This window comes from Mustelus asterias, chromosome 9, assembly GCF_964213995.1.
Source record: "Mustelus asterias chromosome 9, sMusAst1.hap1.1, whole genome shotgun sequence".
Lineage (NCBI taxonomy): Eukaryota > Metazoa > Chordata > Chondrichthyes > Carcharhiniformes > Triakidae > Mustelus > Mustelus asterias.
In genome coordinates this window covers 34839618-34866856 of record NC_135809.1, presented here as the reverse complement: position 1 = coordinate 34866856, position 27239 = coordinate 34839618, and the positions used below count along the sequence as shown (strand labels likewise).

At 40.8% G+C, this 27239-nt stretch overlaps 2 protein-coding genes across 2 annotated transcripts in view; one reads left to right on the top strand and one right to left on the bottom strand.

Annotated features, from left to right (window-relative positions):
* Positions 1 to 404: 404 nt before the first annotated feature.
* LOC144498602 (V-type proton ATPase subunit E 1-like) lies at positions 405 to 20009 on the bottom strand. Its single transcript, XM_078219958.1, has 9 exons — positions 19606 to 20009; positions 15940 to 16005; positions 13849 to 13958; positions 13435 to 13501; positions 11713 to 11802; positions 11182 to 11250; positions 7164 to 7258; positions 1843 to 1930; positions 405 to 980 (listed from the first exon to the last, which is right to left on the bottom strand). Exons 1-9 carry the CDS (start codon positions 19636 to 19638, stop codon positions 918 to 920), a joined length of 681 nt encoding a protein of 226 aa, XP_078076084.1. The 5' UTR covers positions 19639 to 20009; the 3' UTR covers positions 405 to 917.
* Positions 20010 to 20297: 288 nt separating this feature from the next.
* bcl2l13 (BCL2 like 13) overlaps positions 20298 to 27239 on the top strand; it is a 31210-nt gene continuing 24268 nt past the window's right edge. Inside the window, exons 1-4 of the mRNA XM_078219952.1 lie at positions 20298 to 20607; positions 21453 to 21592; positions 22567 to 22671; positions 24651 to 24807. Of these exons, the coding sequence (XP_078076078.1) occupies positions 21487 to 21592; positions 22567 to 22671; positions 24651 to 24807 (368 nt within the window). The 5' untranslated portion in view covers positions 20298 to 20607; positions 21453 to 21486. The remainder of the gene's footprint in view (positions 20608 to 21452; positions 21593 to 22566; positions 22672 to 24650; positions 24808 to 27239) is intronic.

The window sequence follows — 27239 nt, the reverse complement described above, 5'->3', positions numbered from 1 at the left end:
GCCTTCAAAATCCTCGCAAATCTTGGCAAGAATTTAGGTCTTACTTCAAAGAAATGCAAATATGTTGCAAATGGCCAGTTAAATTTCAAAATTAAAATCCTTCACATATATGTAAAATACCAACGATCCTATTGTTTAGCAAGCACGGTAAAACAAATGAGCAGCGGTTATACAGCACAAATAAAATATTTAGGGAAGGGAAAGGAGAAGGTCTCAACTTCAAAAGCATCTTACAGATAGCATGTGGCTATTTTTTGGGACCCTGGATTACCATAAACCATAGATGAGAAATGATAAACGGAGCACTAGATTAAATAAAAATGTTTAAATAATTGAAGATAAAATAAAACTGCAATCTTGAAATGATTAATTGTCCAATCAAAATAATACCAACAAGCAACAGGTTCAGGATCCAGCAAAATGATGTTTATTTCAGAACTATATATACATATACAGTACCTGAAACACAATGACTATTCCCATTTCATTAAATAGTACAAGATTGACGAATCAGCAACACTGGATGCAACATATTTTCTACAGATTTCATAACTGTTCTATACTTTGGGAAATCGCCTGTCTGCTCCAATGATTGATGCCAAAAAGAGTGACTGAAGATTTGTTCACATTTGAGAAGAGAACAGATTAATATATACAAAGAAATACAACTGATGTTGTGAATGCAATAATCTGGGGTTAGTCAATAAACCCAGTGATTTCCCAATGTCTTTTAGCAATTTCCCTTAGCCAACAGGTACAGAAACTACCAAATAAGCAGTTTCAAACACACTTTAGATATAACACCACAGAAAAGCAAGTAGAATGGATATATTTCTTTAAATATAGGTCTGTAACTTTTACATCTTTTCACTATATTCTGTGTGCCTGGAAACAGTATTAGATCTAAAGCACAGCATTTAGTCCAAGAACTTCCGGTTTTGATTGGCACCAAACAAAGCCACTCGGATTTCTGGCATCATCTGAAAGACAGATGAAACGTTAGTGTTAGTATTTCCGTGGTAACGAGCTACTTTACAAATCAGCACAGACATTTTAGTGTGCTGATCCCCATCTGAAATACCTTTAGGTGGCTCCAGGGTAACACACACAAACCAGGAATTCATCAGGCTTACGTTGCCCACACCCTCATATTAATCATCATCATCTGACAGGTAGCAAATGTTCCAACCCATGTGCCTAAGTAGTATCTCATTAAGCCTTCAGAAGCTTGTACATAAATGCAAGAGTGAGTGAGCACAAGTGGATAGCAATCAGAAATAGGAATTCGAGTTACTTTTCAGAACAGAGTATCTTAAGGCTCTGTAGTTTTCCACTGCAACTTAGTAGAAATTTGTTGACTGGGAACAAATTAGTTGGATGGCACAGTTGTTAGCACTGCTGCCACACAGCACCAGGGACCCAGGTTCAATTCCAGTCTTGGGTGACTGAGACATTCTCCCAGTGTCTGTTTAGGTTTCCTCCGGCTGCTCCAGTTTCCTCCCACAGTCCAAAGATGTGTAGGTTAGGTGGATTAACCATGGTAAATGCACAGGGTTACAGGGATGGAGTGGGCCCCGAGTAAGATATTCTTTTTGGAGAGTTGGTGCAGACTCAATTGGCTGAATGGCCTCCTTCTGCACTGTAGGGATTCTATGATTCTAGTTTGTGTTGCTCAATATATACTCAGTACATTGTCCACTGAACCAAAGAAGCATTCAAAAGCAAATGCTATAAAAAAGGAATGAGCAGGGTATGCATGTCATTTCAAATAAATATTGGTCTTTGTATTACCAGCCTAACAATCTCTTCATTTTCATACAGATTCATGAACAATTTCCTTACCTGCTGTGCAATAAGGTCCAATCGACTCTCCAAGGTATTAGATACCTTTATTTTTCCAGTAGAATTATACATCTCAACACCTCCAGCACTGTTTAAAGAGAAAAAGTTTAAAATGTATGATTCCTTGTTTCCTAGTGGCCAACTTTTCTAAAACAAAAAGCCTTTGCAGCCTATATCAGCCAATTAGTGGGCAAAAGCAGAAGTTACAGCATGTGACAGGTCAGTTAGCTTAACATCTGTTAAGAAATTGCTAGTCTATAATTAAGCATAATAAATAGATTACAAAAAATCATAAACCTTCCTGTTAAAAGACATGGCTAATATTTTGCACATGATCATGTTCTAATTGAGGTTACGCTCACAGCTATTAATAGGTCACAAACTCTCTCAGCAGGTAGAAACAGACTGACCAGTTTGAGCTTCCACTAGCTGTAATGGAGTACTACATCCCGAAGCCCAACTCCTGTTCGAGTAAGAATACAACTTGTACCATGCCAATCTAGGGTTAGGAATCCAACAAGTTATAATGGAAAATACTGGGCCACTGGAAAATTCACTTGACTGATTCCTGGGATGGGTTTATCTCAAGGAAAGATGAACATAGAAAGCCACAGCACAAACAGGCCCTTCGGCCCACAAGTTGCGCTGATCATATCCCTACCTCTAGGCCTATCTATAGCCCTCAATCCCATTAAATCCCATGTACTCATCCAGAAGTCTCTTAAAAGACCCCAACGAGTTTGCCTCCACCACCACCGACGTCAGCCGATTCCACTCACCCACCACCCTCTGAGTGAAAAACTTACCCCTGACATCTCCTCTGTACCTACCCCCCAGCACCTTAAACCTGTGTCCTCTCGTAGCAACCATTTCAGCCCTTGGAAATAGCCTCTGAGAGTCTACCCTATCCAGACCTCTCAACATCTTGTAAACCTCTATCAGGTCACCTCTCATCCTTCGTCTCTCCAGGGAGAAGAGACCAAGCTCCCTCAACCTATCCTCATAAGGCATGCCCCCCAATCCAGGCAACATCCTTGTAAATCTCCTCTGCACCCTTTCAATGGCTTCAACATCTTTCCTGTAATGAGGTGACCAGAACTGCGTGCAGTACTCCAAGCGGGGTCTAACCAGGGTCCTATAAAGCTGCAGCATTATCTCCCGACTCCTAAACTCAATCCCTCGATTAATGAAGGCTAGTACGCCGTATGCCTTCTTGACCGCATCCTCCACCTGCGAGGCCGATTTAAGAGTCCTATGGACCCGGATCCCAAGGTCCTTCTGATCCTCTACACTGCTAAGAATGGTACCCTTCATATTATACTGCTGCTTCATCCCATTGGATCTGCCAAAATGGATCACTACACACTTATCCGGGTTGAAGTCCATCTGCCACTTCTCCGCCCAGTCTTGCATTCTATCTATGTCTCGCTGCAACTTCTGACATCCCTCCAAACTATCCACAACACCACCTACCTTGGTGTCGTCAGCAAACTTACCAACCCATCCCTCCACTTCCTCATCCAGGTCATTTATGAAAATGACAAACAGCAAGGGTCCCAGAACAGATCCCTGGGGCACTCCACTGGTCACTGACCTCCATGCAGAGAAAGACCCCTCCACAGCCACTCTCTGCCTTCTGCAGGCAAGCCAGTTCTGGATCCACAAGGCAACAGCCCCTTGGATCCCATGCCCTCTCACTTTCTCAAGAAGTCTTGCATGGGGGACCTTATCGAACGCCTTGCTGAAGTCCATATAGACCACATCCACCGCTCTTCCTTCGTCAATGTGTTTGGTCACATTTTCAAAGAACTCAACCAGGCTCGTAAGGCACGACCTGCCCTTGACAAAGCCGTGCTGACTACTTTTGATCATACTAAACCTCTCTAGATGATCATAAATCCTGTCTCTCAGGATCCTCTCCATCAACTTACCAACCACTGAGGTTAGACTCACCGGTCGGTAATTTCCCGGGCTGTCCCTGTTCCCTTTCTTGAATATAGGGACCACATCTGCAATCCTCCGGAACCTCTCCCGTCTCCATCGACGATGCAAAGATCATCGCCAAAGGCTCCGCAATCTCCTCCCTCGCCTCCCACAGTAACCTGGGGTACATCCCATCCGGTCCCGGCGACTTACCAACCTTGATGCCATTCAATAGTTCCAACACATCCTCTTTCTTTATGTCCACATGCTCGATCCTTTCTGTCCACCGCAAACCAGCAGTACAACCACCCAGATCCCTTTCCACCGTGAATACCGAGGTAAAGTATTCATTAAGCACCTCCGCCATTTCTAACGGTTCCGCACAAACTTTTCCCCCTTCACCTTTTAAGGGTCCTATGCCTTCACATCTCATCCTTTTACTCTTGACATATTTGTAGAAAGCCTTGGGATTCTCCTTAATCTTACCCGCCAAGGTCTTCTCATGACCCCTTCTCGCTCTCCTAATTTCCTTCTTAAGCTCCTTCCTACATCCCGTATACTCCTCTAAATCCTTAACACCTCCTAGCTCTCTGAACCTTCTGTACGCCTCTCTTTTCTTATTCACCAGGTTCATCACAACCTTCGTGCACCACGGTTCCCGTACCCTACCAACACCCCCGTCTCATCGGAACGTTGTCATGCAGAGCTCCAGACAAACATTCCTTGAAAATCCTCCACTTTCCTTCGGTACTTTTCCCCAAGAATGCCTCCTTCCAATTTACCCGTCTAATTTCCTCCCTGATGACACTGTATTTCCCTTTACTCCAGAGAAACACTTTCCTAGCCTGCCTGATCCTATCTCTTTCCAATGCTATCGTGAAGGAGATAGAATTATGATCGCTATCCCCAAGATGCTCACCCACCGAGAGATCCTCCACCTGTCCAGGTTCATTAGCCAGCACCAGATCAAGTACAGCCTCTCCTCTAGTAGGCTTATCCACATACTGTGTCAGGAAACTCTCCTGGACACACCTAACAAACTCCTCTCCATCCAAACCCCTAGCCCTAGGGATATTCCAATCTATGTTTGGGAAATTAAAATCTCCCATCACGACAACTCTGTTATTCCTACATCTCGCCAGGATCTGTTTCCCCATCTGCTCCTCAACATCTCTGTTACTATTGGGCGGCCTATAGAAAACACCCAGCAAAGTTACCGACCCCTTCCTGTTCCTAACCTCCACCCACAGAGACTCCGTAGTCAATCCCTCCACGGCGTCCACCTTCTCTACAGCCGTGACACTATCCCTGATCAACAGTGCCACTCCCCCCCCTCTCTTGCCTCCCTCCCTGTCCTTCCTGAAACATCTAAAACCCGGCACCTGAAGCACCCAGTCCTGTCCCTGAGACATCCAAGTCTCCGTAATGGCCACCACATCACAATTCGAAGCAGCAATCCACGCTCTAAGCTCATCCACTTTATTCACTACACTCCTGGCATTAAAATAGACACATCTCAGACCTTCAGCCTGAGCACTTCCCTTCTCCATCACTCGTCTAACCTCCCTCTTACCCTGTCTACATTCCTTATCTATTTGCGAGCTAACCTCCTCGCTCTCAGTCCCCTCATTTCGATTCCCTCCCCCCAACCTTTCTAGTTTAAAGTCTCTCCAGTAGCCTTAGCCAACCTTCCCGCCAGGATATTAGTCCCCCTGGGATTCAAGTGCCACCCGTCTTTTTTAAACAGGTCACACCTGCCCCTAAAGAGGTCCCAATGATCCAAGTACCCAAATCCTTGTCCCTTGCTCCAGTCCCTCAGCCACGCATTCATTCTCCACCGATTCCTGTCCTCACTCTCCCGCGGCACAGGCAGCAATCCCGAGATTACTACCTTTGCATTCCTCTTTCTCAGCTGTCTACCTAACTCCCTATATTCTCTTTTCATGACCCCTTCCCTCTTCCTACCTATGTCAGCAGTACCTATATGCATCACGACCTTCGGCTCCTCTCCCTCCCCCTTCAGGATTTCTGGGACTCGACCAGAGACATCCCGGACCCCTGCACCAGGGAGGCAAACCACCATCCGAGAGTCCCGTCTGTGTCCGCAAAAACGCCTATCTGACCCCCTCACCGTAGAGTCCCCAATTAGCACTACCCTCCTTTCCTTACCCTTTTGCACTACTGGGCCAGGCTCAGCTCCAGAGACACTGCCACCGCTGCTTCCCCCAGGTGGGCTGTCCTCCCCAGTAGTACTCAGACAGGAGTACTTATTATTAAGGGGCACATCCACCGGGGTGCTCACCATCAACCGAGCTTTCTCCTTCCTCACTGTTACCCAGTTACCCTCCTCCCGTGGTCCCGGTGTGACCACCTGCCGATAGTTCCTGTCAATGACCTCCTCACTATCCCTAACCCGGCGAAGGTCCTCGAGCTGCAATTCCAGTTCCCTAACTAGGAGAGCGAGAAGGGGTCATGAGGTTGGGCCTGTAACCATTAGCGCTTAGAAGAATGAGAGGTGAACTTATTGATACATACAAGATCCTGAGGGGTTTGACAGGGTGGAAACTGAGAGAATGATTCCCCTTGAGGTAGAGACTAGAACTAGGGCTCACAGTTTAAAAATAGGGTCTCTCCTATATATGGTGGAGATGAGAAGAAACACTTTCATTAAGAGGGCCGTTAGTCTGTGGAACTCTCTTCCTCAGAGCAATGGAGGTTGGGTCATTGAATATTTTTAAGGCCGATAAATAACAGATGGCACGGCAGAAGTGGTTAGCACTGCTGCCTCGCGGTGCCAGGGACCCGGGCTCGATTCTTGGTTGGGGTCACTGTCTGTGCAGAGTCTGCACCTTCTCCCTGTGTCTGCGGTTTCCTCCCACAGTCTGAAAGACGTGCTGGTTAGATGCACTGGCCATGCTAAATTCTCCCTCAGTGTACATAAACAGGCGCCGGAGTGTGGCAACTAGGGAATTTTCATAGTAACTTAATTGCAGTGTTAATGTAAGCCTGCTTGTGGCACTAGGAAATAAACTTAAAAACTAAAGGAGTGAAATGTTATAAGGGATAGACAGGATAAACAGGAAAGTGGACTTAAGGACAATCAGGTCAAACATGATATCAAATGGCGGAAATGTTTGAGGGCCAAATGGCCTACTCCTGCTTGTAATTCGTATGTTAAACCATATTAAAAATATCTACCTGTATGTAAAATTAACAAAGTATGGAATATTCATGTGCTTTTGGATCATAAGATTATAAATTGATATCACTGAATTAGATCAAGGTTAGACTAATTCATAAAAATTCTTGCTAGCCTTTTTGCTGCTAAAAATAGTACTAAGAATGGGTGGAAATGAACCTGGCTCTCGAAAACAGAGAAAGTTTCTATAGATTCTTACATGTCTTCAGGTAGAAAGTTTTCCTGGTCAATGTGAACATCAATATCCTTGTTTACGCTGTTCTTGTAAATGGGAACATTCTTGTTGATGGAGGTCTGTTTGGAAGTTAAAAAAGTACAAATATGTGTACAGATGTGTCACTGTTCATATTCAGAGAAAATGCTGTTGTTCCAAAGTGACAAAGGTAGCACTACATACAGCTCCTTCACTGTAAGGGAATTACACCACAACAAGTATACATAGACTGGTTCATTATAAAATGCAGAATATTGGAATTTATAAAGGCCTGGATTTTGCCACAAGCAGAAAAGCAAGGCACCTTACTGTTGACCTTGAAGAAAACAACCCATAAATATCTAGCAATTTCTGGTGTGGTTTTCCCTTATTCCAGCAGCAGTTTAAAATCTGGCATCAAGTCAATTGGATGTCTTCGCATGCAGCACCAGTGAAACCAGCAGGCAGATAAGGAAAGTAATCTAAGAAGTTAAAACCACCAAAACCACTATTTTTAGTGTAAAGTTTCAGATTAAGTAAAATAAATGACTGTCTTTACTAATTTTGGCTTCTATCTTGATCCAAGCATTTAAAAATTGTTTTATGGGAAGTTACAAAGCTAGTATGCTGCTAAAACATCAGTTACACCTCATTCAACAAGGTCTAAATTTTAAGTGCTTTTACTCAGACTAAGAGTGCAATTGTACGACTTCGTCCCACCCATCGTTTGGCGAGGCAAGGTAGCAAGGTTGGGAGAGAGGCGAAAAATCGGTTCGCGCCCGGTTTCTCGCTTCCCCCAATCTTACCAGCGAAACTGACTTCATGCGAAGCTGATTTAAATATTAATGACATGATTTACACGGCGTTAGCGTAGCTCGGATGTCATCATTCAGGCTCACTTCTACTTACCTTCTCACCGGTCGAGCTTCACACCGGCGAGAACCATGGCTGGTCTCCACCAACGAAGACCAGACGTGAAGGCCTCACCAGGGGAGTCGGAGGTCATTGAAGCCCCCAGGTGGTCAGGGGTAGGGCCGGGCAGAGAGACAGTGTGTCACAGGCAGTGATCGGCAGGAGATCTCCCAGTCCACTGGAAGATCACAGCGCCTCACACGCGCTCTGCAGCCAGCTTCAACGGCGAGCTTTGGCTCCACCCACTCGCAGCTCGCCACAAAAACTCTATCTTCTCGCTCTTTCGGTACTTAGAATTTTCTTTTGTAAGATCGTGCCCCAAGTGTTAGACTGGACGATTTCATCAAATCACACCCAAGATTACAGTCTGCTGAAACCTCTACAATGTCCCTATAGAGGTCTTTAGACTCACTGATCGTAACTATGGGATTTCCATGTTACTTTGCACATCTGCAGGCTCCTAAAGTTGCTGTCAGTTCCAGTCACATTATCACAGCAAATCCAAGCCATTGGAAGTAGCCATTAAAAAATGCACACAGAAAAATTTGACATATTAGAGATAAAGGTTGGTACCACGGCCATGTTTGACACACTATTTTATGTCATACATTAATGTTTTTACCCCCCGAAAAGAAAATTAAAGGCGGTCATTCTTGAAGGACAGAAAACATCCCAGCCACAATATCCAAGGGCTTTTAATTGACCCTCCAACTGAAAAATCCAAATGTTCTGACGTCTGCTTGAACAGCAATTAAACAATGAGTGACTCATTGGAAGGTGACCAAAAGTCACAGCTTTAAGGTAAACATACCTGCATTTCAGCATATGTTTTTGAATTATATCCTATAAGGTTCCACTGGTGATAAAACAATTCTGTTTGAGTAGCACCATTGGAGACTAAATATACATGAAAATCTCCCAAAAACAATCTAATTGGTAAGTAAATACAATTCCTGGCTAGAGTTTAGAAAATGGGAGATGGAGGAGGGAGAAATTAGGCATGAGAAATTGGCAACTTGCAGATTAGAAGTTCCTTGTGAATTTCAGAGGCCAGATGAGAAGCATTCAACTAGATGCCAGATCTTCTTGATCACCCATCACATTGTCAAGTGAATCAGAAGCTAATGTTTCAAGAGAAAAAAGTATACTAAGCTTGTAAATGAGGAGGGGTGCGCATCTCCACTGATGATTTTAAAATTAGATCACTCCAAAGATAACAAAATAATTGTTTGCTTGACTCAGAGTTACAATTGTGGAGTGGGAGCAGATCTAAAAAAAATCCATCTTGGCCATGATAAATTGTGCTGTCAAACATCCTGAATGTTGGAGGCACACGTGTGTGCTGGAAGTAGTGGGAAATAGGCCTATGGAGCTATATACTACAACAGGAAATGTCACCTTTAGGAAAGTATAAAGGGAAAGGAAAAACTTTCAGTAAAAACAGAAAATTATGGAAATACCCAGTAGGTCAGAACTGGATTCAGTTTATGAAAGGCCATTTCGACTCTAAATGTTGACTCTCCCCCCCTCCACAGAAGCTGCCGGATGTGCTGAGTTACTTGTAGCAGGGTTAAAGCTCCACATCAAAAAACAGAACAGCGTGTTGCTAACACATTCAAACAATATTTTATTCTACCTGTTGAAAATTATTTGAAATTTGATCTAACACACCATACACATTTCTTGTTGAAAACAAAAAAAAAAATCACAAGAACTACTCGAATATATGGGGCGGCACGGTGGTTAGCACTGCTGCCTCACAGTGCCAGGGACCCAGGTTCGATTCCCAGCTTGGGTAACTGTCTGTGTGGAGTTTGCACATTCTCCCTGTTTCTGCGTGGGTTTCCTCCGGGTGCTCCGGTTTCCTCCCACAGTCCAAAGATGTGCAGGTTAGGTGGATTGGACATGTTAAATTTCCCCTTAGTGTCAAGGGGACTAGCTTGGGTAAATGCATGGGGTTATGACCTGGGCGGCATTGTGGTTGGTGCAGACTCGATGGGGCGAATGGCCTCCTTTTGCACTGTAGGATTCTATGATTCTAAGAAACCATTCTGAGGAAAGTCACACCTCTCCCTCTGAAGCACTTGTTAAGTGCAGTAAAAATGCGAGTTCTTTATAGGGTAGCACGGTGGTACAGTAGAATCATAGAAACCCGACAGTGCAGAAAGAGGCCATTTGGTCCACCGAGTCTGCACCGACCACAATCCCACCCAGGCCCTACCCCCATATCCCTATATATTTACCCACTAATCCCTCTAACCTACGCATCTCAGGACACTAAGGGGCAATTTTAGCACGGCCAATCAACCTAACCCGCACATCTTTGGACTGTGGGAGGAAACCGGAGCACCCAGAGGAAACCCACGCAGACACAAGGAGAATATGCAAACTCCATACAGACAGTGACCCAAGCCTGGAATCAAACCCAGGTCCCTGGAGCTGTGCAGCAGCAGTGCTAACCACTGTGCTACCGTGCCACCCCAGTGATTAGCACTGTTGCCTCACAGCACCTGGGTTCAATTCCAGCCTCGGGTCACTGTCTGTGTGGAGTTTGCACGTTCTCCCCGTGTCTGTGTGGGTTTCCTCCGGGTGCTCCGGTTTCCTCCCACCGGCCAAAAATGTACAGGTTAGGTTGATTGGCCATGCTAAATTGACACTAGTGTCAGGGGGATTAGCAGGGTAAATGCATGGGGTTACAAGGATAGGGCCTCAGTAGGATTGTTGGCGGTGCAGGCTCGATGGGCCGAATGGCCTTTCTGCACTGCAGGGACTCTAGGGCTCTGACTCTATGGCTATTGTGACAGGACACATTTTAAGATACCACACTAACCCACCCTTATCTTCATAAAATGACAGATTCAGGTACTGTGCTCTCCGACACTACCATTTCAAGCCACTCGAATGAAAATGGACAGCAAGATACTTTTTTCTTAGTTTCACTCCAGCCAGAACATGCCCACATATGTACTGACACACTAACCCCCACTTCATGCTGTGGCCATGGAGATATTAGAAAATAACTTGTGTGGAGACATTCTAATTTCAATCACAGATAAAGTAAATATGTTAATATGAAGACGGGTAGTCTGGAACTAAGCACCCATTATATTACCTTAACTGCTGCCATATCTTGTTTGCGGCATCGAATAAACACCATAGGTTCCAGCAGTTGATAAAAGCCCTAAATGTGAAAAACAGATCAATTTTAGGGCCACACATTTCACACTGCAACTGAAAATAGGAATTCAACAAGACCTATAAAACACCTACATCACAGTTTTAACCCTCGAATTAGGGAATAGATAATTTACAAGAAACTATGGTTTTATAGTACTGTAAAATCTATTTTGGAGATAATTTACCAGAATTTATAAAAAGGTTCCATTCTTGGTGCAAATCCATCTTTCTAATAACATATAGCCTGGGAAAAGAATGGCTCCTTAGAATCTGTTACACCAAGCACAAAGTGAACCTCTCTTTATCAGTGCCTGCCCCTAATAAGAGCAACCAGAAAACAGATTTCAACCAAGAATCTAGCATCATTACTAATGATATCTACATGGGAGAGAGACTACTTATGCAGTGCAGTGGAACTAAAACAAAATTATAATTCAGCACATTTACAATATTATCCTATCCTTACCTGCAGTATAAGTCCATCCAGCAGTGTTTGGTATCTTGGAGGTTCTTTCATCACTCTGCTCAGCCTCTGTCTGGCCTCATTCAACAAGTCCTGGAAACCAAATTAAAGCTCCCAATAAGATGGTCCTACCTGTCAACATGGAAAACTAGCAACAGCTGACAACCCACAAATGGCCCCAAAAATTCAGTGACATTTCACAACATAGGACCATAGACATCTCGGAGAACATGGTCAACCTACAACATCACCCTCAAAAACTTTAAAATTTCAAATTAATGGATGTGGCATTGCATTTTTGTTTTCTCAAAAATAAAAAAATGCATGCAGTTTTATTGAAAACTGCTTTGTTACAATTTAGAAACTTGTTTCAATTTCTTTAGAATTGAAAACTTTTCTTTCATTCGCCACAGGTGGCCTGGGATGAGGAGAGTATTTTGAATTAATTTTCCTTTTGTTAAAAAAGGAAGTTTCTTAATGTAAAAGCAGGGGTATGAATCCAGTCCTATTGAATATTGCATTATTCTGGTCATAAGGACTTAGAAGCAGCAATAAGTCATACAGTCTTTTGAGCCTTCTCCACAATTCAGTAAGATCCATCTCAACTCCATCATGCCATCCACTTAACACCCAAAACTCCATCAGTCTCGGACTTGAATCTATTCAATGACTGAGCATCCACAACTCTTGGGTAGAGAACCTCAATTAATGCTACCTAGAGTGAAGAAGTACTCCTCATTTTAGTATCTTATCAAAAAAGACCACTATTTACATGCGAGCCAGTGAGTTTTTGTAGAATAGTTGGTCAGTGAAAGATAAGTGAGCTCAAGCAGAGGGCCAATTAAAACACTGAGTAGTGATTAGCAGCGAGAACCCTGACTAATTAATTTTCCCCTGCATAGACCTGGGACCCAAAGAGCAAATGCAATAACAAATCTGCTGCTCCAAAACAGCACAAACAAAGAACTAAAGTGGAGGTTGTCCAGTCTGGATGGATTGGTGCCAACAATGCCAAAGTAAAGATATATTAGTATCACTGATTTTGTCCCCGTGTATGCATCATGCCTGGTTAAGGAGAGGCTAGCATCCACAAATCTTCCACTTAGTTTGTAATCTGGATCCAGGTAGCTCACAAACATGGCTAGATAATGGTCTTTTCTTCTCAGTGCAGAAGATACTCTTGGAATGATACACCAAAACTAATTTGGCACACAAGGTAATTGCAGCGGGACCTATGAACTACCATTCTATGGAGGTGTTTTGAAATTCAAACATGCTATAATATTCTTGATCTGGATTTTTTCATGGAACTGTCCTAATGTATTGCTGGATTGTATTTTTACCATAATAAATGTTATACTTAAACAGAGAAACCTACCAGTCTCAATATCTGATTAAAATTCATTAATTCCACCACTACGACGTCTATTCTTTAAGGGTTAAACATCATTAGCTCCACAGTATTGTAATAATGTTCTTCATGGTTTGTGGAAATAAGCATCAGTTGATAATGACATGTTTTCAATAGGACCAGTGTCATACTGATGCTATGTGATTAACAGCCAACTGAAAAAAGGCATTGCTGAGATTAATTAACTAATCAATAGCTTGGTGCCCTTGATCTTTACACTTTACAGACAGGGAAAATACTACAAACATGTTTTTCCTAAACTTATGTCTCCATGAAATTGTATTTTAGTTAATTTAATATATTAGCAATCTTACCGAAATCAGATCATCCCTGGCTTTGAGGACCTTCAACCTAGCCTGGTTCAGCAAATTGGACATTTGACTAAAAGTAAAAGATTACAAAAAAAAACATAGGCAGCAAGTCAATTCAAGCAGCAAAAAGATTTCAGTCCACACCCAGCACTGTCAGAATCAGGACAAATTGCATAACTTGGAATATTCAGTATTGTCAACAAAGTTTCTCTCCCTCCGCACCCACCCCCATGAAATTAGATGAAAGCGGTTACATATTTTAATTTTCATGCTCTCCAAATAAAATTACATGACTGTTTCTATATCTCATCTAAACAAGTAAAGCTCAATATCGTAAATCAAGAAATATTTCAACAGGAAAATTTGAAAACAACAAGTATTGACGTTTTGCCTAATTTTATTTTACATAGTACTTACATTTTCTTCTGTTGTTCAATTTGCTTTTCCTTCTTTTCATAATACTCCATGATCTTTAGCCTCTGGGTCTGTACAAGACGACCCTTTTCGATGTTAAACTCCTCTTCTGCCTGCAAACCAAGGGATTGATTTTCAACATGACTCCCAGTATCAAATGAACAAGTAGGATTGATATGCTATCAATGCTTTACAAATCTAAACTTGCACAGGCATCAAGAGTGAACTCTGTGCACATTATATAAAATATTCTACATCAGAGTCTACATTAAAAGTGTTAGTCTATGCATACAGTAACATTTTCTTTGGTATCTGATGGCCTAGAACCAACTGCAGTGACCTCTTCACAATTCTGACAATGGCACCCATTATCCATTAGTGTGAATGATTTCCAACTTAATCTCTAGAAAAGCAACCAAACTAACATGAGACTGACAACAGATTCAGGGGAAGAATTCTAAAGCTGCATCTCAACACTTCCAACAGCTTAGTTGGTAAATGATATGGTACAGAACTATAACAACAAAAATTGTCTACAGATTTGTGCCAAATGTCAATGCTGTTTCTGCTGAGATTGGCATCCAGATCAAATGAGACTCCCATCTTCTGACTGCATTTCAACAGCCTTGTTGGAACTGCTCATCTGTAGACACGAAAACAAAGAGACACCATAGGGTCCGATTGTGATCACCCCCACAATCCTACAGCATATTAACATTTGTGTCTAGACCTACAAAGATAAGCCAGTCTGACAACATATCAGAAGCCTACTTAGTTTTGTTTCTTCCAATTCCATTTAGGAATTACCTTAAACTAAATACAGAAACATACAATGCAGCTCTTCTCCCAGGAAACAAACCACCTACAGTGACATGGGTGTTTTCTTTTGTGTTGAGCACAGACTTGTGTCCAGTCACATTTAGAACTGGCACAATGCAAGTTCTAACAAATTATGCTACAAAATTCAGGCAATACGTTTTTTAAAAAGTGTATTTTAATATTTTTACGTTCCTGTTCCATATATAGCTCACCTTTTCCCAGATGTTAGCACCACTGGCAATGCCAGCATTTGCTGCTCCTCTGTAGGTTACCCTGAAATGCTGATGGGGTGGGGGCCTTCTTTAGAACTGAATTGGTTTGTTGGACCTTCTTAGAGGGTTGAGTCAACAATGGCAATTATCTTTTTCTAAACAAAAGATTACCAATTGTACAAACCGTCATGGTAGAATTCGAACTCATGCTTGCTGGATTACTAAATCAGATACATTGTCACTGCATTAATGTATTCTTCTGCAATCATCAGTTGTTTAGTGATGCATTACCAAGAAGCAACAGAACAATGATATTGCACAATTGTGTAGATCTGGCTGTACATTCCCTAGTTGCTATTTGGATAATCTTCTAAATTCTGATGTATGAAGCTTTCTTGGTATCAGTTCTCATTCTTTAGTGCAGCATTCAAGCTCTGAACACAGAATGAGGAACAGCTGATAACCAATGTGGAGCTATTAGGCAAGACAGCATCTGCCACATTTATTGCGGTGAATTTAGAGAATGCTCAGAATTAATTAAAAAAATAAATGTACTAATCTTACTGAATTTGTTATGTAGGATCTTTAACCAGTGAAGGCAGTGACTGACTTGAATCTGACTTTTCTCAGAATTAATAGCATACACTAACACATGTTGTTTTTTCAAAGCAAAAATTATTTTTTGGATAAAATATAAAAACGTATTGGATCAATACTTTTTGGTAGGGTACTCATTTTGAAGTGAGGGGAAAGACTTGTAGCTTGTGCTATAGCACCTTGTTAACAATTACATTTATAACAAAAAGTATACATTAGTCTATTGTCAAATTCACGAAAGAGCAAATGCATATCTAATGTGACAGTACTGCAAACAATTTCTTTCATCCTGACATGGAATTTTTCTCGACCTAATTTACCATCAATACTGCTTTAGTAAGTTATACATAATGCAGAATTATAAATCTGTGAGGCTGATGTTGTACATAAAATATTAGGTTGGAAGAATTCAGATTGCCATATCCTAGAAATATAACACGAATGACAAAATAAAATAAAACTTCACCTTTGCATCTATTTCTTCTGCTTTTTCATTGGCCTCCTGCTCAATGAAGGCCATCATATGTTTGATCTATGGAACAAAAACAGAAAACACAGTTGTACCAAGCTCATCTCCACAATCATACCGTCGTCATGAGTTTTCACTCTGCACATTTTCCTTGGTTCAGCGGCAATTGCCAATTCTTACAAACAGATCTCACTCCCCATAACAAGCAGCGGTGTCTTTACCTTTAAACCGAGAACTTATCTCACCAAGTTCCAGTTTACTGAAATATACTGTGCACTGCTGGATGATCAATTTTGATAGGAAGGTAGTGGTGATCAGGCCATAGCTCAATTATAAACCAAAAGATAAATGTACTAAAAGTACTGCTCATTCATCTATGTTAAGGACCTTTGAATATTAGGTGAATCTGATAACTGCATGTGCTGCACTGAACAGGTTGCCAAAAGAGAATATATTTACAAAAATTATAAATGTATTAATTTTCTAAAAATGTCAAAGATAACAGCACATCCCCCAAGCTGAATCTGAGCATAAACTAAAATGTTCAACAAAGGGTACTACTTTTCAATACGAATGTTTGGCTTGCTCTGAATCATGACTGGCTTCAGTTCAACTAATTCAGTCAAAATTTAGCTAGGTCCTTTAGGGATTCGACAGAACAAAAAGGAATGACAAACTGCATTTCTTTCAGCTACATCTGACTGTCAGCAGGTCAGTAATTTCCAAGTGGTATTTTCCCACAAGTGTACAGCAACCAGTAATGTAGGGTTGAAATGCATCTCTCAATCACCAACCAAGGTGTCAAGCTGCCAAATTAAACAGCACACCACCTAAGAAAATGCTTCTTAGAAATAGTGACATTATGCCAAATTTAAACACATGACTACTGCAACCAGCAAAAAAAATCCATCACAACCACAATTAATTGTATAAGCTTCATCATTGCGATCATTATGCTTATTGATTATTTGCAAGTGTAACATAGAATATATACCACAGTGGGCAATACGTTTATCCTGAGAGGAGCTGGACCACAAGGGAAGATAAAGCCAAGCCTGCTGGACTTACACCGTGACACACTAGACAAGGAAAGGGAAAAGCTTGGTAGCGATGTCTCCCATGACCAGATAGGAATTTGATCACTGCTCACACATATAGGCATGTAAAAAATACCACTGGGTGACCAAGTGGAAGACAAATAGCACTCATGGAACCAAATTACAGCAAGAAACTTGTATCTCTGATCAGGGAAAGAAATTAACAAGGAAACAAAATTGTGATGAATCTAAACATAGATTCAACAGTAAATTTAAATATAAAGTCTCTCAATGACAGAAATTAGGTTGCACATAGGAATAGGACATTTATCCCAGAGAATGTTCCTCCATTAATTACATTAAGGTCAATTTCTGTACCTAATCACCATTTGCCCACCTTTGTTCCAAATCCCTTGATAGCTTTAATAACCCCAATATTATCCTTTTGAGGCTGCACTGCTGCTGTCACTATGCTGATGTTAATGTGGATTCTTTCTAATGTTATTTGCAAGTGTATTCAGATTTTTGCTGCTTTGTAAAATATGCATGTCCATATTCAAATGCACAATACCAACTGCCAGACATCAAAAGTGTTAAATGAAAAGTTGTAGTTCATTGCTGTTACCAGCTTTGAAATAACCAAATTTCATTTTTTTTTTAAAAACACAGACCTTATGCAACAGAATACATTTATAAATAAATGAGCCAGCTGATCTGTTTTGTATTGCATGTCAAAACAGTTAAGAAGAAACTATTCCTAGTGGCAAAAGGATTGTAATCAGAGGAGACATGTTTAAGGTGAATGGCATCTTTTTTGTTTATAAATACAACTTATGATTGGAATGCACTGGAAGAATGATGGAAGTAAATTCAACACTAAAATTCAAAATTTTATACAAATACTTGGAAGGGGAAAATAATCCAGGGCAATTGTGAAAATAAAGCAGGAAGGGGGAATAACGGATTCCTCTGCCAAAGAACTGGCACAGGGACAAATGGTTGTATGGCCTCCTTCAGTATTCTAATATTTTGAACCAACACCGTACTTTAGTCTAACCTAAAAATGGTTTCGCCATGTTGTCAACATAAAAACTTGACAACTGAAGTTAGTCCAATTGTTGAATTATGGGATGGACGCGAAAGCTTTTCTAATTGGACAAAAAAAGCTCAAGGTCAGCCATAATTATGCATCACTACGTTCAGAATTTTATGTAGCGATTAACTTCCTATGACATCCATTCTCATCCTCCCTTCAGGTAAACAGAAACTCCTCTTAGAAATATGCAAAATCTGGAACCTAGCACAAGTATCTCTATCTCCCACACTAGAACAGGCAAGAACACAACTCCTTCCAACCAGGTGCTCTAGCTCAAACCAGATTCCAACAGCAAAGTACAGTTTTGCTTACTGACAACTAGTATCTGGCCAAAGTCAAAACAGAGCAAGGAAGACTAGTTCCAGTTAAGAAGTGTGAATATATATATTAAAAATAAAGTGTTCATAGAAATGTATGCCTGGTCCAAAACAATGTACATTTTCCTATTTTGTAAGCTTGAAAATTAACCAAATTGAATGAAAATGAACAATGGTATTTCAACCAGGTTAAACATTAGCTTGATTTAGAAAACACCAGCCATTTTAACTGTTAAATATAAACAGATTTAAGTTTTTGCTCAACAATATCATACTCAAGTCAGCCACTTAAAATGTATGAACTAATATAGTTTAAAATGTGGCAGTAAAATATATTTTAGACAAAATCTTTAAACCGCATTCATAAAGATAGAAGGCCCATGTTTATGGAGAAGGGAACAGGGTAAAAAAATGGGAAATGTTGTGCATTTAAGCAGCACTCAAAAGAACAGATAGTTTAACATGTTTACCATACTTATTGTTACTGGCTCTCCATAAAATGTTAAACTGTCTTTTTAGATCTATTTTTTAAAAGAATAAGATTGTCAATATTTAGTTTTGTAAACTTTCATCCACTGCAATTTTGCCAGCCAGATCAAGTGTGTTGTCATTGTTACTAGATCTACATTCCCTCCACCACCCCACAAGTATAGGATTAAAATTCACATCTGGATGGTGTTTACTCAAATCTGAAATTTATTCCATACAGATTATATGCAACATTACATTTACATGTCAAGATTACAAGAGCATCTTCGATTGATCTAAAAATGCATTGGCTGCATATCAATTGACATGAAGTGTTCTTATTTAACATATCTGCTTGCAAAATTCCTCAAATTGAGTAACACTGTGAAGGCAGAAAGTGGAAGTCCATTTTCCATGACACGGTGCAAAAAATATTTATACATACAAACCCCATGAATGTCAAAATGCTCTCCAACTCCTCCCCTTAACTTCACCATCCTGTAGGTTAAAACTGACCACCAAAACAGGGAAAAGATTTGAGATTATAACTCAATTTTCATTCACTGTTTTCCTATTAAGACACACACTTGGCTTCAATCGTATTTTTTTCCCTCAGCAAACGCAGTGCGATCGTGACCAGAGACTGAAATTTGAAATGGAGCAAGATCCTGGCCACACGATTCCCCCCCTCGCTGCAGCCGACACTCTTGTTATCAGGACATCTCCGAGACCTTTCCTTCCTTACCTGTTTCTGCACATCGGCGTCGCTCAGCGCCATTGTCGTCGGTGGTGGTGGTTTTAGTGTGTGGGAGGAAGCAGAGAAAATCCTACAGATGAGGAGTTGAGGGGGATAAAAAAGCAAGTGAAGGTGCTCGTGTTGATTTATTCTACGCCAGTGAGCTTCCCCTAATGGCAGTGCCGCTACTTGGGAGAGTGGGCGGATGGACAAGCAGTCGGTACAAAGGCGAAGCACTCAAGCTGACTGGGAGACAGTGACCGTCAGACGCAGCAAACCCTAGCGGGCTATAGGCGGTCACCTGATCCAGATGGAGGGGGAGGGGAGAAGGAGGGGGGCGGGGCCGGCCGACGCGCCCAGGCCCTCGCTGGCCCCTCCCCCTTCCCCTCTTCACAACACTCCACGCCAACCCCATTCCCTGCGCATGCGCCGTGCCTTGTCACTTCAACCGCTTGACCCAATTCGAACACAAACCGAACCGAAAACAAAGCCGTGCGCGCGCGCGCGCCGTGACCCACTGCATGATGGGAATTCAGCACTCCAAAAAGGGATAACTCGCCAACCGAGATTTTTTTTTAAAAAGCCACGTTTTTTATTTCCACATCAGGAAGGGTCCTTGAATCACTTTTGTGCGAATCGACATTCAAATTGAAAAAGGTCTGCGATTTTTTTTTATCTTTGACCTTTGACCCCGCGGCTTCGGTTGGCTCCAGCCGCGACGTCAAGCCTGTGATTTTCTGTTACGGGGAGAAGCGGGCTATATTTATTTTCCCCCCCCCCACCCGATCTGAATTTTTCAGAATGTATTATGGCGGAGACCACACACGAGTCCTGGCATGTCCCAAAAATTAAAAAAAATAAATTCAAGCTGCGCCCTTTTGACACTTTGCCCCCTTGTGTTGCGGGAGAGAGGGAGGAGCCGGGTCATCTCTCTGCCCCCTAAAGATGGTGCGCGTCTAAATAAGGGACTTGTACTCCAGAAGCAACTGCAGCGGCTCGTCCCAAAGCACGGTAAAGTCTGTCCCGTTTGCATTTTTGCAGCCCCGGGGGGGGGGGGACACAATAAGGAAACATACAAGTAATGCTTCAAAGGGATTGAAGTGGAGAGCGAGCATTTGTGGGATCGGCTAAATATTCAGTTTAAGGGTTTTAACGCAAAATATTTCTGAAATGAAGAGATTGAATGGGTGTCCTGCTGTTTGCAAAATTGTTCTTTTTTTTTTGGACTTATTTTAATACATTGGGCCAAACTTAAGAATGGGGGTATTAGACGTTAGCTTTAATGTTGCAATTATGATGCTATGCGGTTTTTTTTGTGTGCAATAATATTGGATAATCGCTCCAGAGTTCATAATTGGTGTAAAGGTTGTTATTATAGTACAGTCGCGCGTAGGGCTTGGAACAGGCATCAAGAATCACGTTGTTAGTGACTGACCTCTTTCCATGCTTCTGATGCCAGGCATTAGAAGTGCACATGGGCATCTGTTGGGGTCGTCGGACAAAGGACATATTGACTTTGTACTGTTCTGCGGTTTGCCTGCCTTAAAGGAATATGTTGAACGCGTTTGCAAACCTTTGGCCATCGTGACAATTCGGAATTTAATGTTAAATGCTTTCACCATTTGCTTGTTTTTTGGGTATGGATAAAACTTTCGAATAATGTGCCAACTTTGGAAAACCTTCCAGGAAAAAATGTCCACGTTTTTAAAAAAATGTCAGTTTTACTTGGTAATTTGGAAGAATGTGATCAATTTCTAGACAGCAGATTCTGCTTGTCTATTTTTTGTTTGTTGTTGCTGCAACAAAAACTTTTTTTTCTCCTTTCCCCGCCCCTCCCGGCATATGTATCATCACAGCTGCAACTTTAGCAGGCATCCAGATACTGCGAAAATGGCCACAGCCATACCTGAAGGTTTTCATTATGAGACCAGATACGTTGTGTTGAACTACTTGGGACTGGTTTCACAAGAAAAGACTCTGGAACAAACGGGAGAAGGTAATTTCAACAAAATATTTATAAAACATAAAAGGAGATTGCTTAAAATTATGTGTGGACTGATTTGTACAGTTTAAAGTTTATTTATTAGTGTCACAAATAGGCTTACATTTTCACTGCAATGAAGTTACTGTGAAAATCCCCTAGTCGCCACACTCTGGCACCTGTTCGGGTAAACTGAGGGAGAATTTAGCATAGCCAGTGCACCTAACCAGCATGTCTTTTGGACAGTGGGAGGAGGAGACCCATGCAGACACCGAGAACATGCAGACTCCGCATAGTGACCCAAACCGGGGTCCCTTGCACTATGAGGCAGCAGTGCTAACCACTGTGCTGCCCATGTTATTTTTAAAAGTAAAATGTTGCCTTATTGAAATAGTTGCAAGAACTGTGCCATAAAATAGTAGTTTAGTACAATATCCTCAAATATACTTGGCAAACTTTGTTCAGTTTGTGCTTGGACTGAATATTAAAGGAACACAGAACTTTATTGATTGCACTTTTTGCACTGGAAACAAAGTTAACTGAGTTTATATTTTACAAACAACTTGGGCTCAATGTTATGTTGCCTTAATAAATCATTAGTTTTTAGAAAGTAAGCCTTCTGATAGGTTATGCATGACTACAGAAAACCTGTCTACTCGTTTTCTGCATGGTTTGTTATGAACTCTGACAACATGTCGTAGGCTATCAGTATAAAGTGCACAGCTTTGGAAATGCAAAAGCATTGATAGACGGAAAAGAATTCATGTTTTTATAAGGTTTAACATAATTTAAATGTGAAAGTGGAATGCTGAAACAATGACGTGAAAGTTGGCAGAGTATTCAGTTTTCCATGAAGTTTGACCAAATGGCGTGTTTAATTTGTTAGGCAAGTGGAGAGGTGAGCTTTAATTGCTTTTTCTTGTCCTTGCATTTATGTTATGTAACCTCACATCATAAAATTGGTGATATGCTGCTGACTGCTTTTATAGGGACGCAATCAACAAAACAGCCTCCTTTGCCGAGCAATGTAGCCGAGAAAATTAAAATGGAAATACAAGAAGAACTCAAACTCCTGCACGATGAGATAAATAAAGGTTGGTTTAACTGCTAAATGCAATATATGCTGGTTTGTTATTGGTGAGCTTCACCACTTCAGTACACTAGATTTTGACATGCATCTTATTGTAGTTTGTAATAACTATATTAAATTAATATGAGGCGAGCAATTTGTGATTCACTAGCATTGCAAGGATACCAGAGCATATTATGATGATCGAATGTATTTGGGTATCATGCAATATTCCTGTATTCTACCAGTGATAGAACAATATTTCTAGATGGTTGCCAGTGGATATAATGTGAAGCCCAAGTGTAGGTTTTATTTAACAACAGGGTATTAGCTGGCCTAGATACACAATTAATTTTTGTAAGAAAGTGTGTTCATACATGCACACTTGTTTTATAAAACCAGTTGCTATTTTGGTCCATAGCTATTCCCATTTTTTGGAATTGTTTAACATCTGATCTGAGCAGTTTTGAATTATTTGTTGCTGCGCAAAGGGCATTTCGGTTAATAGTGTAAATTTCTTCTATGAAACATCTGTGTTTAGTAGCTAATTTGAATTTTAAATGTTTTTATTGTGAAATGGCATTTTAATATCTATGAATTAACTGTCTTTTAAAAATAACACCAGTTTTTTTTTCCCTGAAATAAATGGGCTAAATTTTATTTTAAGGATCCCATTTCTGACTGGGTCAGGAACCTGGAGCTGGTTGTGGCAGAACTCTGAAGGAAGTTTTCAAGAACAGGGCCAATTAAGAGGCGGCTGTCTGGGACCCCTAGTCAATTCAGGACTGAGCAGGCTCCACAGTCAGGAGGGCTAGTGGGGGCATTTGAGGCTTTTGGCAGCTGGCAGCCCCATTGGGGAAAAGTGGGTGCTGCTGCTGTAGGTGGTGAACTGCAAGGCCACTTCAAAACAAAGATATGGGGGGGGGGGGGGAATAATGCAGCTATGGGGCAACCTCCATGGGATGGCCTGCCACAGTTGTGAGCCTTGCAGCCCAGCAGATCTAAGCTGGCCCCTCCAGACTGCCGCCGGGAGACCGCCACCATTTCATTTATAGGCTCCCGCTACATCAGGGAGCCCATCCCCTGCCTCAAATCCAGACTGTATGTGAAGAGTTCCCTCAATTGGTGCTTTAATTGGCTACTACCGTTGGTGGGTGTATAGTCACCAACTCCATAAACCACCTCCCTGAAAATAGGCAGGAGCATGCTAGCAGACCAGTGCTTCAACTGGAAATGAAAATTTACCGGCATGCCTGCTTCTGCCTCCAGGTGAAAGTTCTGCAACTTTTGTCATGAGCTGGTAATAGGAAAAGCATTTTATTGAAAATTAATTATATGAAAATGCAACTCACTTCAAATTCTCATATTTGGGCTTAGCTGCATACTTGGTGTGCCGATTCCGACCTGTTGCTGTATTATTGAAAAGTTTAACATTCCAGCCTGGATAATGTCAGATTTTCAATATAACCTGAAGTATTCTGCATTTTGAATTTCTGTATTTTTATTGTTTCTTCTCTGCTTCAGCAATGACAAAATTGCTTTCTTCACTCTGGAATGCATACCGTATTCTATCTTTGGAGAGGTTTTAGCATTTTGAGAGTGGAGTTGATATGCCTTTTGTATTGGATAGATGAGAGCAGAAAGGTTCTATGAGATCAGTAGAAAGGAAATACTTTTTTAATGATATTTCTGTTTTGAATTCAATCTATTTAAGCTTTGGCCACAAGCCAATTTGTATGATTTTTTTTTGTGCTGCAAAATGCGAAGTCTAGTTGATGAAAATGTTACATTTTGCTTGTTTAACCATGAAGTTTTGGGGTCAAATTTGCAGAGTTTAAAAGTACAAAATGTATATAAAGCAGCATAGAAATGTAGGGATAGCAACATAGTACTGTAATAAATTTAATCCCATATTAATGACAGCTTTCCATTGAGCAGGAGTTCTGTTTAAGTTCATTTGTTCTAAATTTTTGTTTTATTTCTCTCTCATCTCTTTCCTTCTAGCCTTTGTCAGTACAGGGTTTGAATGTCACACTTCTCCAGTATTTAGTCCAGCAAATCCAGAAAGTTCAATAGAAGATTGCCTGGCCCAACTTGGAGAAAAAGTATTCCGGGAGTTTTCTGTGCAACTGCAGGCAGCACTGCAAAATATTCTGAGCAAGTGAGTTATGTGTTTCTGTTGTTTGCAGCGTTGGTAAAATTCTGACTAAATGGAAAGCACAGAGTAGCATCCCTTACGAGATATACCCTCTCCCACTTCCATCCCTTCCACCATAACAAAAAGAACTACACCTTTTTTGATTCTTCATTATGGTCAATAAGTAACCTTCAACACCAAAGACAGGTGAATACTAGTTGTGTTGACATGTCCCTCCTTTTGGCAACATTCTAAACTTTAATTTTCTATTTGTGAAGTATGCCATTTTGATTTATAAGTTGGGCTTCTACCCTTTTATGCACCCACTCCATTAGGTTCTAGTTTCTTTGGTCTGTTATGGACAGAGCTTGATCAGCCCCTGTTTGAACTTTTTTCCCACCTAGAGAAACAACTGGTTTCCACTATGGAGATATCCCATTGTATAGGCAGGAGTGTTATGAACATGTAATATCAAGCAGGTATGCAAAGTAATTTTCAGGATATTGCTTGAAGATTAATGACACATCACATTTTATAGGGCATGGACAGCACAGATTTGCACTAACTTTTTAATTTAGTTGCATATGAGTTGAAGGAGCTTTGAATGGGGAGGAGAGAGAGCAGAATAGGTAGATGTGAACCATTTTTACTGTGTAATACAAGTTCATAATCTATAAGAAACATTTTAATAATTGCATGGAAAAGAATAGAATTTTTTTATTTAACAGCTAGGGAGCTTTCAAAGTAACATTTGCAAGTAGCAAAGTAGCTTTCATAAACAACAGTAGCATTGATATCTGTTTAACTTCTCATGTGTTTAGAACCTGATGTGAAACAATTGCGTAATGTGTACATATATCACATTGCACACTTTCCATTTGCTTTTTCTAAATTAAAGGAAAATAGTTACTTTTAAGAGATTAACTCAATTACATCAAAATTGGATTGGCTCATCTAGTGGAACACCAAAATGTAAAAAAAAGAGTCCTGGCCATTTATTTGATACAATAATGTAGGAATGGCTGCTGTAAAAAATCTTAATTTGAGTCTGCTTATATAGGGCAACTACATTGCAATAAACCCTAGACATGTACATCCTGAGATTTTTCCACGATACTATACAAGTTTTACTTCGAGTCATAGAGGTTTACAGCATGGAAACAGGCCCTTTGGCCCAACTTGTCCATGCCGCCCTTTATTTTAAAACCGCTAAGCTAATCCCAATTGCCCGCATTTGGCCCATGTCCCTCTATACCCATGTAACTATCTAAATGCTTTTTAAAAGACAAAATTGTACCCGCCTCTACTACTACCTCTGGCAGCTTGTTCCAGACACTCACCACCCTCTGTGAAAAAATTGCCCGTCTGGACACTTTTGTATCTCTGTCCTCTCAACTTAAACCTATGCCCTCTAGTTTTAGACTCCCCTACCTTTGGGAAAAGATATTGACTATCTAGCTGATCTGTGCCCTCATTATTTTATAGACCTCTATAAGATCACCCCTCAGCCTCCAACGCTCCAGAGAAAAAAGTCTCAGTCTATCCAGCCTCTCCTTATAACTCAATCGATCAAGTCCCGGTAGCATCCTAGCAAATCTTTTCTGCACTCTTTCTAGTTTAATAATATCCTTTCTATAATAGGGTGACCAGAATTGCACACAGTATTCCAAGTGTGGCCTTACCAATGGCTTGTACAACTTCAACAAGACATTCCAACTCCTGTATTCAATGTTCTGAATGATGAAACCAAGTATGCAGAATGCCTTCTTCACCACTCTGTCCGCCTGTGACTTATTCTGGTTGTGTAAACCATTTGTATTGTTTGTGAAAAAGATGTAAATTATCCTGATAATATGAGCAAACTGTTGATTTGATGCAAGATTACGTGGGACTGGGAAATGTCCGTGAGTTTCTAGTATTAGTAAATACATTTTAAGGCAGCAGCCAATATAACTAAAAGAGCAAAATAATTGATGCAGCTCTGAGAAGGTGATGTTCTTGGCTTGCTATATACTGTTTGGAGTTTGTAACAGCTGTTAGTGGAAAGGGACAAGTGATAAAGTTTTTAAGAATTTAGATAGTAAAGCAAATTCTCCATTATCCTACAGATTTGAAACATTGTGGTTAAGAAATAGGAATGAATTTCCTCAGCATCTTTCTACCTTTGCTGAAGTTAAGGCTGTTCAGTGGGAGAAGCTCAACAGAAATTCACTTCCACATTATCTCTTTTTATAATTTGTATTTAGCTCTGGGCATTAGAATATTTAATTGTTAAAATGGTATGAGGGCAGTAGATGCTTCATCTTTTATTAGAGAAACCTTTGACCTGTCCTTGCAAACTGTCACCCCATATTTGATTTATTATTGTCGCATGTATTAGTATATAGTGAAAAGCATTGTTTCTTGTACACTATACCGACAAAGAATACCATGCATAGGAAAGGAGAGAGTGCAGA